Raw genomic sequence first — 19,101 nt, 5'->3', positions numbered from 1 at the left:
CCACATGAAACTCCTAAGACACAGCCCCTGCAGAGTTCAAAATTGTCTCAAAGACGAAAACACCAAATCCGGATAGCATGAGATTACTGTGACCTTTCAGTATTTTTTAAACCACAAATACAGCTATTTTCTTCCATTAAAACCTTACATCATGGTCTCATGTTCGATTTTTCGATCAGTAGTTAGGGACTAGGGAAGCCCAGAGGGGAATATCTCCACATTGTTCATGGCTCTGGACGGAAAGCAGAAGCCGCGGTCTTCCGCCAAAGTAAACTTACACTTAACTCCTGTAGGATTCCTACCCACTGATTGGGTCTGTTTGTCAGTCTGGGGAGCTTTAGAAAAGTGAGTCAAAGTGCCCCAGGTGTTTGGAAGCACAGAATAGAGTAGCATGCTCACAGTGGTTCCTGAGAGGCTAAAGTCCTGCCTACAGGAAACTGTCCAGGGGTGTGTACACAGTGAACTGCCCAGGTCAAGGACAGCCCAGCCGACCTCCAGAGGTCTACAGACTCTCGCCTTTCCTTCAAGGAACGCTGATGGAAAACTGGACCAGAAGAAAGCAGAGTTTAGGAAGCCTGGAATTTCATGCCTGCAAAATTCTGTAAAACCAGGTTCTGTCAAAGACTTGAAGCAGAAAATACCTTGTGTGGCTTATGGAGAGGCTTGGTAGTGGCACCAATGCTACTCTCTGGCCATCCCCAGCAGAATCTCATCCACAATTATGTGACTAGGGCCATGATGAGATCATAAGTGTCTGGGCACTTTATGTATGTGTGTAATTTTGTCATTTTCTTTGCAAAGTTGAAAATTTCATATATCCATATATAGTATAATGGAATGATAGGGCAAAGACTCTGTCCCTGCCTCATTCTTTCTCCTATACGTTCAGGTCCCTAGTTTCTAATGATTGGAGTCATTCTTGGTGAATAATGCTGGGCCGTGCTGCAATATTTGTGGCTGAGAGCTGGACCCTCGTCATTGCCACGTATTTTGTCACCGAGGCAGGGTAACCCATGGTAACTAAGCTCGGATCAGTCAAGGGGCAGAGAGCCTCCCCTCTCTACTGCTCTATAAAAGAGACCCAGGAAAGGGACCCTAGCAGCCTCGAGATCTCAGCGTGGGTGGAGGTGTGGGAAGAGATGCCTAAGATCTCCACAGCAGAGCGCACCAGCTGCAGAGACAAGGCCGGCATGTCACCGAACTTCAAACTCCAATGTCACTTCGTTCTGATCCTTCTGACAGCTCTAAGGGGAGAGAGCCGCTACCTAGAGGTGAGCAATTCTTCTTGATTCTTAACACCTTTCCAGCAAGTATTCAGCCACGGACACTTGGAGGGGCTCATAGTCTCCCCTCTTTTGCATCCACTTTCCCCTGGTTCTCCTAGACTTGCCTCTCAGCATCCTAACTGCTTGCCTTTCTCTGACCGCCGAGGATGCCTGGGTACCCTGATTTGATGGAAAGAATCTAAGACTCACTGGTAGTCCCCAGACTCGGGGAGACGGGGAGACGTAGCCGCCCTCTCAGTTCGCTTTCCTGAGCTGCAAGGAGGGTTCCCTGCTCCTGGTCCTCTTTCTTTCCCTCCCCCTGAACTTTTTCGGACCGTTCTGCTTTCCTTGCCAGGCGCAAGAAGCCGCGGACTATGACCCTTTTCTGCTCTTCGGCGCCAATTTGAAGCGGGACCTGGCCGGGGAGCAGCCATATCGCCGGGCTCTGAGTGAGTCGGGGCTGCTCTGCTCCACTGTGTGGGCGCCCGGGAGGCGGGAGGCTGGGGCTCTGCATCTAGGGCATAGGTTTTCAGGATCTCCGGCCGGGGATTGACTGGGACCTCCTGGTTGTGACATCCTTGAGGTTCCTTCCAAGCCAGAGCGAGGGAACCCAGGGGCAGCCTAATCTGGGAGCTCCGGCATGGGGCACCACGCGGGCGGTGGCCGGGAATGGGGTGGCTGAGAGCGGCTCCCTGAGGCAGGTGGGGACTCCTGGCTCCATGCTTTCCCCCAGGATGCCTGGACATGCTGAGCCTCCCTGGCCAGTTCACCTTCACCGCCGACCGGCCGCAGCTACACTGCGCCGTCTTCTTCATTGGGGAACCCGAGGAGTTCATCACCATCCATTACGACCTGGTCTCCATCGACTGCCAGGGCGGGGACTTCCTGAAGGTGAGGGGGCTCCCGCTCCACGCAGTCCCAGCCCCGTGCCCCTAAGCATGCCCGCCTGGGGGCAACTCTGAACCAGTTTGTTCCTGAGTCTCAGAAGCTCACTGGGCGAGACTCAGGAGGCTGGATTCCTAGGGAGGGTCTAGCCCCACACACTGCAGGTCCCTGGACTTTGGTGGCTTCGTTTCCCTTCTGAGCGCTCCCCAACTCCTAGGGATTTCCTAGTACTCGAGCTTGCAGCGTGAAACGCTGTGCTGCAATTTGGGGCGGACAAAACATGGCAAAAATAATTAGCGGGAGTTCCCGAGTCTACCGTGAGAACCTCTTAGGTGGCGAGTTCTCCTCTTGCCATCAGCCATCTGAACCCACCTCGCTCTTCCAGGAGCGCAGAGGCTCTTCGGAGCCCAGCTGATGGGGTTTGGGGGTAGCAGGACAATGTTCGTGGAATGAATGCTGAGAGTTTTGGTTTAAGATACGTGAGAAGGGAAGAGAATTACAAAGCCTCACAGACCCCTCCCCCCCCCCTTCAGTCTCCTCAGCCACACAAGGTAGCTGAGGCAGGGTGGGTGGAGTTCTACTGCCCTAATAAAACACTCACGCTTGGCACTTCCAAAGTAGAACCGTTTGGAAAGCTGTCAAGCTTGCTAGAAAAAAAAAATTGCACCCAGATTGTTGGTAATGATGCTATGATGGACTCATTAAAACGGAGCCCTGTTGTGATTTTGAGAGCGGAGTCAATTGACTTTGACCCTTTGTCCCAAAGCTAACTTAGGACGCGATGAGCAAAGTCTTACGTGGTTTACTAACTGGCACCATCATACTGCAGCATTAAACACACACACACACACACACACACACACACACACACACACACACACACACCTATCTATCTATCATCAATCTATCTAATAACTTGAGGTGATGATTTTTTTTTTAATGTGAAGAGGGAGCCACTGGAAAAGAAGTCGCTGGCCCCCCTTCCACCCCACCCCCACCCCCGCACCCACACATCACTTTGACACAATCACCCTATGTACCCAGCTTGGGCGTACTCTCATGAGGCTTCCTGCTCAGCCTCTGCAGTACAGGGATCACAAACATCCTCCATCATATCCAGAACACTTTTGTTGCTGTTATTTATTCTTTGAGATTTGTTGTGGCTCACATTTCACTGACTAGAGGCAAAATAGAAGCTGAGGTCCAGTGAAACTCAAGTAGCGCTCCTGTAGAGTTCCTGTAGAGTTCACCTGAATGGGGAAAAGGCAAAATAAACCATCAGTGTTGTCTATAATTTCCTTTTACCAAACTAGTTGATAAAGTATTAGAAGGTGTGCAAGCTTAGCATCTTGAAGGCTTATGCAGAAAAAAGATTAATTGATAAGATTACTTGCAACCAATCTGCACATTCAAAATGTCTATGAATGGAAAGCAAGCAGGTTGTGAGTAGGGGCTGCGGGTCCCTGCTTGCAACTGAAGGCTCATTGCTGGGTAGCTTCCCCCCTCTTTTCAACAAACGCTGACTTCAGGAGTTGGTGAAAGTGACCGTTTATGCCTATACTATTATTATTATTAATCATCGTCATCATCATCATCATCATTTGAAGGTATTTGATGGCTGGATCCTCAAGGGGGAGAAATTCCCAAGCTCTCAGGATCACCCTCTACCCACCATGAAGCGGTACACAGATTTCTGTGAGAGTGGTCTAACCCAAAGGAGCGTCAGATCGTCCCAGAATGTGGCCATGGTGTTCTTCAGGATCCATGAACCAGGGAATGGATTCACATTAACCACTAAGACCGACCCCAACCTCTTCCGTAAGTAAGCTCAAGGCAAAGACAGGACTCCCACAGAGTAGATGTTCACACCTGCTTTGTAAAGGTCAGACGCTACTTCACAGACTTAACCAAGAAGCGCTGTGAAGTCTTTATCTGTTATTATGAAAATCCAGCCACAGTTTTTGATTTATTTCCCAGGCTAGGCAATACTCTCATATATGGTACATACACTTCTATTTTTCCTCCAAGGTCTTGTTCTGCCCTCCCAAGGCTTTACAATGGGTTCAGTGACTAATTTTAATCTCCCAAACCATCCCCCAGATGCAGGATAAACTCGAAGGATCATTTGGTGTTAGAACTTTGTAAACAAAGACTGGAAGGTGGTGCTCCTGAGATGAGGTGGGCAGATGCCACACCCTGAGGAGAGAGATGGACCAGAGTGCTTCTGGTTGCTTTCTTCCATGTCGTCTTCTACCATGAAGCCACCACCCTAACTCAGCTCCTTTCTGATAGAGAAACACGCAGGTTAGGCTGTAAAACTATAGAGCTGAAGCAGAAAGAGCGTGATTTGAGTAAAATGAGTTCACATATCAACTTGTTTCCCCATTAAGAGGAAATTCCGTGAGCTGGGCTAGAGTTAAGTAGCAAACCGCTTGTCTGGGGGTGCACAAACTGGGGTTTAAACCCCAGCATCAAGGAGGGAAGTGGAGGAAGGGAGGGAAAGAGAGAGAGAAGGCTGAAGATTTGAGGCTATCTGAGAAGTAGAATGATTGGCTAGTACCCATTTCTCCTGGATTCTACTTGGTGAGAAATCAGAAGATGCCTTTTAGAATTGTCAAGGAATTTCACTTTTTTCTGAAATTAAGGGTAATAAAAAAATATAAGGAGGTAGGTTAGCCCAAAGGCAAATTCCATGCCTCTGTTTCATAGGTAGAAGAACAACTCGGTTTTAAGTTTGAAATAAAAAAAAAAAAAGAAAAACTTCAGAAAGCCTTAAGACTACCAAGGTTTAAAAAATGGCCATTTAGTCAACATTGCATTAATCAATCCCCAGAAAATAAGTACTAGATATAAATAAAGCTGTTGTCTATTTTATTCTCACCTTCTTTTGTCATGATCATGACATATTTAAAATAAAATTACTTATGACCTTATTGTTTTGCTTTTTTGTTTTGTTTTGTTTTAACCATAGCTCCAAATTTAGGGGTGAGGATTTCACACAGTGTTAGGTTCTGGCTTCACCTTTGAGCCTTGTCCTCCCAGCTTGGTCCTAGATATGACTTAATGGAAATGTTCCTAGGACCACTCTCAGGTGTGATGGACAAGAGTTCCTGCCTTAGGGTTTTTATAAACCAGAGACAAAGGATAGAAGCCCCAGTGCTTCCTGGCACATCCACAGGTTACTGACGAGTTCTATTCTCCAGCTCCCTCCCTCCTTTCCTCAGACTGTCATTGTGATATATGCCCTCTCGGCACAAAACCTAACTAGAGAGGACCACCCTGAGGATGTTGGGATATAAGAGTATAGTCTATAAATATTATCGGCCCCATTTATAACTATTCTGGCCACACATGGTCAGTGAGCCCCAGGTTGGATATATCTGTGTCCATGAACTGAAATACAGAATGAAGACATCGTGAATTTGTATTTTTTTTTTTAAAAAAAGCATTCCAAATAATATAATTGTAACTTTCCCCCCAAAAGCTTGCAATGTCATCTCCCAGACCCCGAGTGGAAGGTTTACCCTGGTGGTCCCACACCAGCACCAAAACTGCAGCTTCTCTATCATCTACCCCGTGGCAATCAGAATCTCTGATCTCACTCTGGGACACTGGCATGGTCTTCAGTTAAAGGTCAGTGGCTTGCTTGCTCCTTGACTGTTTGGTGAGGTCACTGGCCTTATCGGAGCCAAAACACACCTTGTGTCAGGAAGTTGGGAGCATGGGGCCGCCGACTCTAAGCCTCCTGTGTGCTGCCCAGGCTCTGCCAAAGCCTATTTCAGTCACGCTGGAGGCAAGCACTCAGGTGCCCGTCCTGAGTACTCGAGTGTTCCTCTGGTGACTTAGGAAATGCTTTCATTTGGGAAAGCTGCAGTATGTAATTACAATTGAACGCTCTTGTGCTTTCCTCTTTTGCGAAAGCCCTCTCCTAGCCGAGCCTCCGGTGAGTCATCGACGCAGCTGCTTTTCTGATTATTGGAATTTTCTTTGGATACGAAGGAAGGCTCTCTCATTGACAGCCCTGCTCTATGAAAGAATGCTAACGGCGGCATAAAATATGAAATTGGGTTTTGATATTGCAAATAGCAGTCAAGTTTTGAAGAGCATGTTATATGACATTTTGCCTAAAAAAAATTAACTGTGACATTTCCTACCAACTTGCTTTCATATCAATTTCCGAACGTGCCTTAAGATGAAAGCTGGCTCGACTGTGTCTATTGGCCCAGATCGTGACTTCTCTGTGAGTCACACTCATTTCCGTTCCCTTGTTCGGAGGCCTAAGTTAAAATAGCACGTGCATTTGGTGGGATCAGAGGCAGCCAGGGTTCTCAAACGTTCAGATCTTTGTGAAAACTGAATAAGGAACAGGGCTGAGAAGAATCATTTCCATCCACCTTCCTCCAGCACCAGACTCATGTGCCTTTCCTTTGTTGTTGTTGGACCTTGATGGAGGAGTGGTTCTTTGTAAGGATGTCTGAGTGCCTTGGGTCCAGCCTGAGAGTGTTCAGATGCCATGCCGTTCTTTGTGTAGAATCTAGAAGGTGGAAGGTGTGGTGACAGACTGAGATATCTGCGCGTTAGGGATTGAATCGAATGTTTTGGTATTCCCCTTAACATTTTAGAGCCTACTGTGTTCTAGGCATCAAGGCGTTAGTTCCTTTAAAATCTACTTTTTGTGGCCTTGGTATTGAGAGCTAGGTATGGTCACTTACACTTGTAATCCCAGGACTTGGTGACTGAGATGGGAGAACCTCTTGTGCCAGGCTAGCCTGGACTATGCAGCAAACTTCTTCCTTTACTACTACCACCAAATTAATAATAATAATAATGACAACAACAATAAAATTCCTTTGTATAAGGGACTATTCTAGATTCTAAAAATAAGCAATGAACAAGGCAGGTCCTGCTCATAGGGAGCCTATTTTCTAGTGGGATGACAGGCAAAATTCCCACAGATTTCAAACCGCAGTGAGTCTGTGCAGAAAATGCAGCAGAGTGGTTTGAGAGTCAGGAGCAGGAAAGTGGTAGACAGAGAGAACTGCCTGAGACGATGTGGTCAGAAAAGGAAACTTCTGAGAAGATGCTTCAGGTTTGACCAGAGCAATAGACCAGAAGGAGCAGCAGCAATGGGAAGGAGGAGGAGCAGAGGGAACAGTGCTGCCAGGCAGAAAAAGGCTGGCTGGATCCATGAAACAGGAAGGAGTAGAGTAGAAAGGGTTTGGGCAGTGCCGCGTGTGCTGTCCCTGTGCAGGTGTGTGCAGTGCCGTGTGTGCTGTCCCTGTGCAGGTGTGTGCAGTGCCGCGTGTGCTGTCCCTGTGCAGGTGTGTGCAGTGCCACGTGTGCTGTCCCTGTGCAGGTGTGTGCAGTGCCGCGTGTGCTGTCCCTGTGCAGGTGTGTGCAGTGCCGCGTGTGCTGTCCCTGTGCAGGTGTGTGCAGTGCAGTGTGTGCTGTCCCTGTGCAGGTGTGTGCAGTGCCGCGTGTGCTGTCCCTGTGCAGGTGTGTGCAGTGCAGTGTGTGCTGTCCCTGTGCAGGTGTGTGCAGTGCCGCGTGTGCTGTCCCTGTGCAGGTGTGTGCAGTGCAGTGTGTGCTGTCCCTGTGCAGGTGTGTGCAGTGCCGCGTGTGCTGTCCCTGTGCAGGTGTGTGCGGTGCCGCGTGTGCTGTCCCTGTGCAGATGTGTGCAGTGCCACGTGTGCTGTCCCTGTGCAGGTGTGTGCAGTGCAGTGTGTGCTGTCCCTGTGAAGGTGTGTGCCGTGCAGTGTGTGCTGTCCCTGTGCAGGTGTGTGCAGTGCTGCGTGTGCAGCAGGGAATGGAGGCAGTGTAGCGTGTGCTGTCCCTGTGAAGGTGTGTGCAGCAGGCGCAGTAGGAAAGCTATGGGTTCTGCTGGCCATGACCCGTTGAGTGTTGTCTGAAGGCCACTCTGACTCCCACCTGGTGAATGGCCTGGGGATATGCTACCTTTCCCACGGCCCCTGTGAGATGACCCTGGTTGCTGTTAGAGAACCGCTCAAGATCATTCTGTAAGCACCTCAGTTTCTTTGTACTGGGAGGAGAGACTGCAAGTGTTCATCATGAGCAGTGGGAACGTAACTTCCAATTCAACAAGCTGGGGTGCGCCTTTGACATAGGGTCAGTCTAGCAAGAGGTGGTAGGAGCTTAAAACCTCAACACAGCCATGAAGTTGGTACTGGGAGGCCCAGAACCCCAGACAGGTCCCTGTGCAGCTCCCTTTCTGCCACTGTTTATGAGAAAACCTGAGAGGATTTACCGAGAGGAGAGAGACGTCACCGCTCACCAAGTGGAAACTTCCGCCTACCTACTCATGGGAAAGGCAATTATGTTCTTTCATTTCTAAATAGCTTATTTGACTCTCAGTTCACAAACTAGTGCACAGTGGGCCTAATTAAATCTTTATTTCATCATACAATGAAATTGTCTTCGAAGTACCTAAGCAAACAGCCGTGCGTATAGTAGGCTGTTTAAACATAAACCGCTCCCGAGATCGCCTTTCCTTAGCCAAATAGTCACCATTATATAATGCTTGAATTTTAGCTCCCATCAATCTTCAGTGCCCTCTAAATGTCTGATATGTGTGCACCTGCGTGGTTGGCGTTTAAAGGTCTCAGTTTTAGATTTGGGCTCCCATGTGTCAGGATTTAGCTGGTTAACTTCTGGCTGCCTGCCACATACCATTAGATCTCTTAATGAGCACACATCGATGAATCAATTGAATCAACGAATCAATTGAGTCAATGAGTCTCTGGCAACACGGAGGGTGGGAGGCAGTCCACACTGAAAATGTGAAGCCGTGATGAAAGCTTCGCTAAGAGCGTAAGACACATTAGTAGGTGTGGTAGCTCACTCCTATAAACCAGCGTTTGGGAGGATTGGCATGAAGTCAAGGCCAACCCGGGTATGCGAAGCAGGAGCCAAGGGCCACATTTGGGACTGAGAAGGCACACTTGCTGTGTGTTGAGTGAGGCCTGGAAATCACTTGACTGAGAAGAGTGGGAGGTTTCGGGGAAGTAGGTAATGATGGTTCCGAGGAGTAGGATGACTTCTTCCTCTGAGTGCAATGAAAAGGATTTGATTTGGTTTTCTTTAAAGGTTTTCTTTAAGTCAGTGGTAAGTCTGACTTACTTGAGCCCCAAATTACAGTTCTATTCTTTTGAAAATATACTCATGAGTAATCTAAATCCTTTCTTGTAGAAGAGACATGTTCTAAGTACTGAAACTTTCCATTATTAACAAGAGGCAAAGAAGCTGAGGGAGAACATGGAATTTAAATATACATATTATAATACAATTATAAACTGCAGGTGACTGGGTTTCTTTCCATCTGACGGCATGTGTCCAAGCACAGGCTGTGTTTACACATCTTATTCTGAGCTTACAAATTCCAGCTTCATTTTTCCAGTCATTGAATTTCTCCCTTAAAAAGTGCACATACATTTAAAAACATGACTAATTGACCGATTTAGAAAACTAATTCTTGGGAGGGTTTTTTTGTTTGTTTGTTTGTTTGTTTGTTTTTCACTTTCAACGATTTCTGGAGTCTCTGATGCTTGAGTCAACGGCACAGGCAGAGGATGAGGGCCGACAGAGGGCCCTTGCTGATCCTCTCTTGCCTCAGTTTGGTCTCTGAGATAGGTTTTACCTACATCTTGCTCGTCCACTGCTGTTATTCTCTTAGAAACCCGCAGCCAGCTGTGGCGGAACTGGTGACTTCGTGGAGCTGCTGGGAGGACCTGGACTGGACCCCTCCAAGATGATGCCTTTAGCGGACCTGTGCTCCCCTTTTCATGGCCCTGGTGAGATGGTTCTTCAGTTGTCACATAAGTAGCTATCAGGGTGATTCCCTTGAACAAAACCCTCCAACTTTTAACATACAAGAAGACAAATTCTACCAAAAAAAATTGTTTTAGATGTCAAGTCAATGTGTGACTTTTCCTTTAGAGGCTATGTATAGTAATAGAACTTATTCCCTAAGTAAAAATACCAAAAGAGGAGCCTGCAGAACAGTGAGAATATTAGAGAAAACTATGAAAAAGACAATGTTTCTCCAGTTTAGGGAAGGTCTCTGCTTTTATTCTTTGGAGACAAATGTGTTTGTTGACTGGCAGTTCAAATGGTAAAAATATCTGTGATTGGTAACAGCGTAATAATGAAATGATAACTATATAACTTTGCCACCTGTATATGATAAGTCTCATGTATGTGTACATATGTGGGTATATATACATATATTGGTGTGCATATATGATATGTACATACATATATGCAGGGCTGGATTACTTACAGCACACACACAGCAAAGCAGCAAGATTTCTAGAACACCTCAAAGCTCCTGAGTTTCCCCAACTTGTGCGGCTATACTAGCCTTTCAGAGGCCACTGCTACCCACCTGCAAATTCTGAAACCTCCAAGTACTCATCTTTAATACAAAGCTACTTTAGGATGTAACTGCCAAATGGGGCCAGCTCTGCCTTGTCTGGGACCTAAGGGGATGCTCAAGTTAAGGTGTGTGAGGATGGGGTATGCACTACTGACCTTAGGACCAAACTAATAATTGTATGTGGTGGGAGAGGTTTCCATAGAACAATTCTATACAGTCGTCCTCATACCTGTACATTAGGTTACAGGAATCACTGGTAGTCTAGAAAGAGGCAAATTAAAACTGAAGACAAAGAACACCAGCACCAAATGGCACAGACCCTTCCCCCCCAGAGGCCCTCCTCTCTCATCCTCATAGACCCTCCTCCAACTGGGTAATGCAGTTGCAAAGCAGACAGCTGTTTTGATCAGTTGCCTCCAGATGTTAAAATAAGGTCACGTCACCAGTATTTTCTCTCTCTGAGTCCTCAGTAAACAAAACATCTCTGAAAGAGAAGTCGTGCACACAGGTAGGCAGGAAGGGTCACCTGGTATGTCCTGCCTCCTCCTCAGATTCACGGGCATGGAAATGGCTCCATGAGACAGGTTGGACTGGACCAAGGCAAGCTGTCTCACTGGGGCAAAGTTTGCTTCCTAAAGGTGTCTGAACTGACTATGCTGAAGTTGAGAAGATAGTTTTCTTTCTTTTTTTCCTTCTCTCTCTCTCTCTCTCTCTCTCTCTCTCTCTCTCTCTCTCTCTCTCTCTCTCTCTCCTGGGTCTCATTAAGTAGCCCAGGCTGGCCTAGCACTTTTGGTTTCCCGTCTCAGCCTCTGGAGTGCTGGGATCACAGGTACACATGATTAGGCCCAGAGGAATCTTTTAGACTGACTGGTCTTTTCTCTGATGGACGCAGTCATTGCGCATGGCTGTGCAGACGGTCTTCGGCAGTTGCCTTCTGAGACGCCGCATGGCTCCAGCACTGCCGTGGGAAACAACCGAGGGACATGGACTTGAGTGGAGTGAAATGATATGCCTGAAGAACACCTGTGACTTAAAATTAGATAACTGAAGTCATCTTATTTCTGCTTGAATTATACGACTTAGGTTAGGTGAGGAGGTACTACGAAGGCCCAAAAACTGCTTTGTCTAAATTAGGGGCATAGTTAAACCAAAGTTAAGTGATTTAAAGCTAGAATTATATCACTTTCTGATTCATGTTGGGTAGTTTAGGTTTCTTTCTTGCTTAAAAATATTTCTTATTCATTTATTTATGTGGCGCTAGGGGCCATATCCAGGGCACCACACACAGGACAAATGCTTTACCGCTGACCTACACAGCTGACACAGGCAGCTTTGCTTCCTTCTGGAACCCTCCCTGTTTCCATGTCCTCTAAGCTTGGTCCAAACCCATGGAACCATTAGAGACCCTGTCCTTTAAATTGAATTTTGTTAGAAATTATGTCAAAGCAAATAGTATGCACATTAGCTAAAGGAAACAGGACATATCATGTAGATTCATGTTCAGAGAGACACCAGAAAGAAAATCAGGCTTCCGAATTATCTAAAGAAAGACAAACACGGCCTCCAGGCAGCAGTTAATCTAGCTTCTTTCATATTTGTGTGTAAAAAAAAAAATCAGGGTTGAAACTCATCACGCCTTCAAATAGACTGTCACCCTGCTGACATTATCAGGCCGCGTTGCTTCATTTGCTCCCAGGGTTGTGTGTGAGGTGCCTGTGACAAGGTGATAGTGGGACCGTGTCTCAGCACCGAGAAATAGCCTGCAGAGGCAACATATGAGGGGCGAGACTGAGAAAATTAAAACAGCGGAGAATTATCATACGACAGATAAAATGTGTCTCAGGAATCAAACTGTGGTAATAGAAATAGATGGAAAGTAATTTTCAATGGAAATAATCTGACTTTCATTGTGAGTCGCTTGGGCACATCTGCCAGGAGAAGTGACAAACTGGTGTCGGGTGCCCATTCAGACCATGAAAGCATTGGATGTAGGCCAAGTGAGAACGTTCGAAGCTATTCCGTATGAGGACAGTTTGAAAGGTGTTGGCAAACAATAGCAAACTGATTTTCAAACTGTGGGTCTCGACCCCTTTGGGGTCAAATGCATATTAGAAATCCTGCATGTTCGATATTTGCATTACAATTCATAACAGTAGCAAAACTACATTTATGAAGTAGCAATGAAAATAATTTTATGGTTGGGGATCACCACAGTGTGAAGAACTGTATTAAAGGGTTGAGGCATCAGGAGGGTTGAGAACCACGACACCAGAACAATAGCTGGCCTTCTCGGTGTGTACCCTCTCTGTGCAAGTGAGTTTCATTTATCTGCAAACTGTAGTCTTTATCCAGACTTAAGGTATAAACGGGATTGTCTGGTCCACACTAACACCATACAGTCCTGCCTCTCTGCACTAACTGCCACTTAAACCCCCAGATTCTGTTCCCACTCTAAACTGTCTGCTGCGTCTAGAAAGGCCAGCATGGGACAGAGTTCTTGGTTACCATTGTCCCCTTTGCCACTTAAGCATTTCAGGCAGGAAGACAGGACAAAGGTCAAAGAGAAATCTTACCTCTTTCTAGCCAGCTTTCCTTGTCCTATGGTTTTCCTGTATGTGTAGAGAAAGGCTGGATCCACTACACATTTCTACAACTAATTAAATAGTTGAGAGAGAGAGAGAGAGAGAGAGAGAGAGAGAGACAGAGACAGAGACAGAGACAGAGACAGAGAGAGAGAGATGTTTTGACTGAAAGTGATTTGACTATGTGAGGGCTCATGACCCTATCCCACCTTCCTGTTTAACTTACGTAGTGGAGAGCACGGGCTTCACTGTCTGTTCTAAGCCTGTTGGAAAACGTTTATTATTTTTTTTTCCCATCAATTACAGCCCAGATGAAAATCAGCTGCGACAACGCTGTGGTGCGCATGGTCTCCAGTGGGAAACACATCAACCGCGTGACATTCGAGTATCGTCAGCTGGAACCCTTTGAGCTAGAAGCCTCGAGCGCAAATAACATCCCGGAATTCTGTTTGTCTAGTCTTTGAATAACTGGCTTGGTAATTGGCACGCTGCTAGCTGAGTGAGGTCTTGATAGTTGTTGTATATGATCTTGGTTGGCGGCGTGTGAGAAGTTTCTCATGACAGTCAGTATTCCAAGCCTTGAACATGTGCATACATGAGTTTCAATTTTGCTTCCTTTTGTCGTATCAAGGAACAGAAGGTAGACAACAGGCTGGAGCTGGAAACGCTTTGTGGTTTGGTGTGCTGCATCCATGAACTGGTGAAGCAAGAGTCAAGCAAGTGAGGAAAACAGTTGTGTGGCAAGGGCAGATGCCACAAGGGGAGGACATCGGTGGCACTCACAGTCTTGCGACAAAATAAAAAGATGTCAAAGTCTTGGGTATACCAAAGGAATTGTATCTGTTATTTTTACTTCATTCTTCTGTTTACAAATTATAGCATGGGAGCAAAAAGCCCTTTCCATTCATAAATCTAAATGTCAATAAATAAAGCAGAATGTTGGCATCTTGACAGACTGGTGTATTGGCTTTCTTGGGTGGTCATTTCCTTACTCAAAGAAAAATCATGTTCCCATGTGGGGCAGAGCCAAGCCATGAACTAAGCTGTTTTGGATTCCTTAGAGCTGACAGAACTCCGGAGTGGTGATCTGGGTAATGTAGTGCTGAGAGAGAGAATTGCAGTGGGCACTGGCTGTTCCTGGCCAGGAAGTGGGGAGCAGACGAGTGTTCTCCACAAGCCACTGAGGAAACTCAGAGTACATGGCCTCATCACAGAGGTTATTTCCAACAGGAATTAAGTATCTTACACTCTTCTTGGAGACACAATTTGTAGAAATATGAGTTCTTTGTTTTAGAGTGTGTCCATGTTTGAGAAAGGGGCTGGTGAGATGGCTCTGTGGGAAAAGTCATTTGCCACCAAGGCAATGAGTTACCAAACCGATGAGTTTGTTCCCTGGGACACACATGGTGGAACCAACTCCCAAAAATTGCCCTCTTACCTACATACAGATACACACATGCGTGCGCGCACGCACACATATACACACACATACACAGACAGACAGAGATAGAGAAAAAATAAACAAATATATATTTTAAACTTTTGGAAAGAAACTGAAAGATGTTATTGGTAACATTTTTATTATTATTTTTATTTGAGACAGGTTCACTCCGTAACCCTGGCTGGCCTGCAGCTCACTGTATAGACCAGACTGGCCTCGAACTCAGAGAGATCTGGATTCCTCTATCTCTTGAGTGCTGGGTTTAAAGGTGTGTGCATCACACCCTGGTATACTGGCAACATAAAGGATAAGTCATGCCAGGCCTTTCCTGGTTCCCATGTGTCTCTCCTCACATCTGACCTACTGGCGGGCCCTGCCTTTTCTAGACCCAATCCTAACCTTTTGGAAGGACTTGAACAACAGATCTCACAGTCTGTCTTGACTGCCTCCCCTGGCATCCCCTTTCAATCTCTTTAATCTTTCTATGTCTTGCCCCACCCTCACCCTACCAGGCTCAACCCTGGTGTTTGTAAATGATAGTTCAGCAGTTAAGGCACCACTACTCACAATTCGTTCTAAATTTCTTGTGACTTTATGTCTCACTCATAGGTTGATTATGACCATGGCCGGCCTCACTGTCTGATTGCCTTTTCAGTTCTTTTCTGTTTGGTTTTTGAAACAGTGTCTCACTTTATAGCCTCAGGTAGCCTGAAATGTAAACCAGGCTGCCTCAGAACCCAGAGATTTACCCATCTCTGCCTACCAAAGGCTGAGATCTAAGGCATGTGCCACCACACTTTGCTGCCTTTCTGTTCGTTTCTTAGAAGTCTGCCTCTACTGCATGGCATCTGAGGATGACTTTGTCCAGGGCATTGGGTTTTCTCCCAGTTTCTAGACCAGTTTGTTTTCTGCAATCCTAGACACTCTGTAGGATTGTCGCTTCATTTAAGCAGGTGGGGTAGAAGGGTTCCACTCTCTTCACCCTTCTGAGGGTAAAGACTACATTTCCCAGCCTCCCTTAGTAGATAGAGCATTGGTCATCTGACTGAATTCGGACTGAAGGAAAATGAATAGAGTGACATTTTCTCTCATACGTTCTCTATCTATTGTTCAAATACGGGAATCCTAACAGAGAATCGCAATGTCATCAGACATCAGAGTCCTAGGATGTTAGGAGAAGAGCCCGAGTCTCTGCATGGCCTCAGACAAAGAATGTTCACATTCGACCTTATGTGAAGTAGTTTTGTTTTATTGAGTTGCCGAGAGGCTTCATTCTTTCTACTGGGCAATTATCTAAATCCAATTCCCAGCTATTCTTCAATTTTTCTCCCTGATCTGGCTGTTAGCTATCCACACAGGTCTGCCTTGACTCTCCTTTGAAGACAAATACTTCAAATGCGCATCTTTGCTCACATAAACCCAAGGGTCCCACTGCTATAGTTCCATCCAGCTTGCCCATTGCCCTGAAAGGATCTTCTTGGGATGGGAATTCTTAGACTCCTTTACAACCTGTGGATCACGGGCCAGGAAAGAAATCCCATATAGTTATAAACACCTCTGGATTTGGCCAAGAGTTCACAGACCCCTGCACCCCATTCAGGGCTTCAGAGTGAGGACCCTTAAATCATGATAAAGGTCAGCTCCATGTCAGTCTGCTCAGCCTGGCTCTTTGGTGCTACTTAAAACATTCATTAAGCCGGCTTCCAGCAGAGCTGCTAGTAGCTCAAAGCTTCTGCTCCCTATTTAACCATTAATCTTACTTGCATTGGATGGGTTTTTCTTCATCTATTACTTAGTTCTTCCTGGGGAAGGAAATGCATTTGGCTCAGAACAAATTTCATGAACAAAGATTTTTTTTTCACCCAGGTTTGTCTCAACTTTGAAGTTTCTTTTCTTGTCATTTTAACCGGGACACAATGTTTGCCTGCAAAGTAGAATCTTCAAACAAGAAGAAGGATGTGATGGACGGGTTTGATGGGTGGGATTTACTTGTAGGCGGTTTGTTTATATGCTCAAAGTGCCCAAGAGAAGCTGTACAAAGAATCTCCAATCAAAGGGTAATCATGGGGAATTATGTCTGAATGCACTCCTGTCTGCAGCGGAGCGTGGCAGAAGGGATACTTTTGTATGAGCAAATAAACAAGCACGCACCTAGTCTTCTAATGGGTCATCTGTAACGATCACTGCCCATTTTCCTCTTCACATCCCACGTTCTTTTCTTTGTGTTTGAAGACAAATGTCACACAGTGAAGAATCAGAGGCAAGAGAGAGGGAAGAAAGGACTTGATTAGAGGCCTGAGGCACATGATAGAAGTTGAAGTCTCTGATCTGGACTCTGGATTCTGCTCCTGGCGAGCGTGTGCTCAGCCCCTCTGCAGATAAGGAAGGACAAAGTGGCCTGTGCTTTCTGTAGGACAAAGGCTCAGTGTCAACACTAAGAAGGAAGGATGGATGAGCAGGACAGAGCCATGGCCTCCTCTTTAGAAGGGTGGACAGGTATGGGACCCTCCCAGTGACTCCTCTCCTCATCTCAGGTTTTTGTGTATGAGACAATGAAACCTGTGCTAATGACTCAGATGACCAAGTCCACTAGTGCGCAGGGAAAGTGGGTGGCTCCCTGTGTGTGATTTGAAGGACAGCAAAGGCCCTCTTGACTGAAGTGTTGTCTTTCTCTGACATCGCTACAGCTACCGTCTCTCCAGCCCTTCAAACAAGTACTGAAGGGAGCAGTAACTCACTAGTTCCTGATCTGCTTGTCCTTCCAAATGCCGACTGGAACAATAGGAGGAGGAAGGGGTTATTCTGATTCATGGCTTCAGAGTTCCAGTTCTGAATCCTGGGCTCTGCGGATTGCTGGGGCTGAACATCATGATGATGGCCTCATGTGGAGAAAGACACTTCACTGCACAGTAGACAGGAAGCAGGGAGAGGAAGAAGATGCCACCAGGGACCAAGTGTGCCCTTCAAAGGCATGTCCCCAGTGACCCATGTCCTTCAGTGAGGTCATGCCTTCGAACCTTCTCATACCTCCCAAGGTAGCAACACCAGCCGGGGTCAAACATTCTACCTGTGAGCTTCTAGGGGACATTTCATATTTAAACCATAACAGCTACTGGACTTTTTTTTCCTTAAAGGCCAAGCACACAGAGTCAATTAGTTAATGAGGTAGTTCATATTGCAATAGTTAACTTGGCTGTATCAAGTATTGACCATGGTTCTGACATAATGTAAAAACGATCGTGAAGATGTGAGGTCTTTCTAATGGGACTCAGTCAGGTCTTTGGTAATCATATTTCATCTCAGAGGCTATGAACAAGTTTGTATTTGAAAGGAAACCGAGCTGCTCCTTTAAATGAAGTTGTTTTGCAAAAAGAAAACAAAGCAACTTGTTGCCTTTATGGTAGTAAAAGACAAAATATTCCTTTCTTGGATTCCCCTAACTTTCATTGATTCTCCATGGATTTCATATCTTGTATCCAGAGCCCACTTACCTTCTGGTCCCCTGGCCTCTGCTCTCTGCCCATGCAACCTCTCCCATGAAACCAAACAAAATCAAAAAAAAACAAAACAAAACAAAACAAAACAAAACAAAGCCAAACCAAAAAGAAAAAAAAGAAGAATAAGAATCTTTTCATGGAAGCTGTAGTGTGGCCCAGAGAGTCCCACAGTTTACGGTTTGGTCTGTTCATCTTCACTTGTTAAGCGGTCATTGACATGAGTTACTGGTCTGGTCAGAGCCCTCCTCTTCTGCTACATTATTGATAATGGGTTCTCACTGGGGCTTCTCTTGGATATCCTGATGTTGTCCTGTGTTATGGAGATCCTGCTGTTTTGGATCTGTAGGTCTGGCTCCTTCACATGCTTCAACTGTGGCTGTAGGGGAAGGCTCACCCATAGCCCTGGCTCTGGGCCTGGGTGGCTAGCTTACCGGGGGCAGCCTGCAGCTAAGTGGTAGGATCAGTTCTCTTGTTTTGCCCAGGCGAAACAAGAGCACACAGGGCCCTCTCTCTGGACTGCTAAAAGATGCATTTTGGGGGGTGGGGGTCAGCTCTCCTGTTCTCACACCCTCAGGGATGGCTCACCTGTGCTCCCCACAACAGGGTCAGCTCTAGTGTGCTATCAAGATGGGGTGCAGGGCCCATTCTCCTGTGTGCTGCAGCTGGTGAGGGACAGGGTTAGCTCTCTCTCTCTCTCTCTCTCTCTCTCTCTCTCTCTCTCTCTCTCTCCCCCAAAGCCAGCTCCCTTGCCTGCCACTGGTAGCAAGCAGTGTGGGGGTGGCATGCTTTTCCTGGCCCATGCACACTTCACATGGCAGATGTGGGGTGTGGGGGGACACACAGCAACTGTGCCCAGACAGGGTGCAGAGCCCACTCTTCTGTGTGAAAATATTCTTTTCTTAAAAGACCCTTACCGTAAACCATATCCTTACTGCAAACAATTTTATTGACAGTTCATTGAAATAGGGGATCCATTCATTAAAATAGTTCATTGCAAGGTTGGTAGCGTCACCTCACCCTCTGCTAACAGAAAGCCAGT

General features: G+C 46.4%; 1 protein-coding gene across 1 annotated transcript; it reads left to right on the top strand.

Moving 5' to 3' along the window:
• Positions 1-907: 907 nt before the first annotated feature.
• Crhbp (corticotropin releasing hormone binding protein) lies at positions 908-14,075 on the top strand. Its single transcript, XM_048455825.3, has 7 exons — positions 908-1,271; positions 1,621-1,714; positions 1,999-2,156; positions 3,758-3,968; positions 5,635-5,783; positions 9,841-9,958; positions 13,431-14,075. Exons 1-7 carry the CDS (start codon positions 1,014-1,016, stop codon positions 13,586-13,588), a joined length of 1,146 nt encoding a protein of 381 aa, XP_048311782.2. The 5' UTR covers positions 908-1,013; the 3' UTR covers positions 13,589-14,075.
• Positions 14,076-19,101: the final 5,026 nt, after the last annotated feature.

This window comes from Myodes glareolus, chromosome 15, assembly GCF_982192425.1.
Source record: "Myodes glareolus chromosome 15, mMyoGla1.1, whole genome shotgun sequence".
In the NCBI taxonomy this organism is placed as follows: domain Eukaryota; kingdom Metazoa; phylum Chordata; class Mammalia; order Rodentia; family Cricetidae; genus Myodes; species Myodes glareolus.
Note: the sequence above shows the minus strand (reverse complement) of the source record. Positions and strands in the feature narration are given on the sequence as shown.

What these genes read in the sequence shown, in the direction of transcription:
- Crhbp (XM_048455825.3), top strand. Translation starts at nt 1,014, where the DNA reads ATGGTAACTAAGCTCGGATCAGTCAAGGGGCAGAGAGCCTCCCCTCTC. An exon ending in GCCATATCGCCGGGCTCTGA is followed by an intron (nt 1,715 to 1,998) that starts GTGAGTCGGGGC and finishes GCTTTCCCCCAG; the next exon opens with GATGCCTGGACATGCTGAGC. An exon ending in GGCATGGTCTTCAGTTAAAG is followed by an intron (nt 5,784 to 9,840) that starts GTCAGTGGCTTG and finishes TTATTCTCTTAG; the next exon opens with AAACCCGCAGCCAGCTGTGG.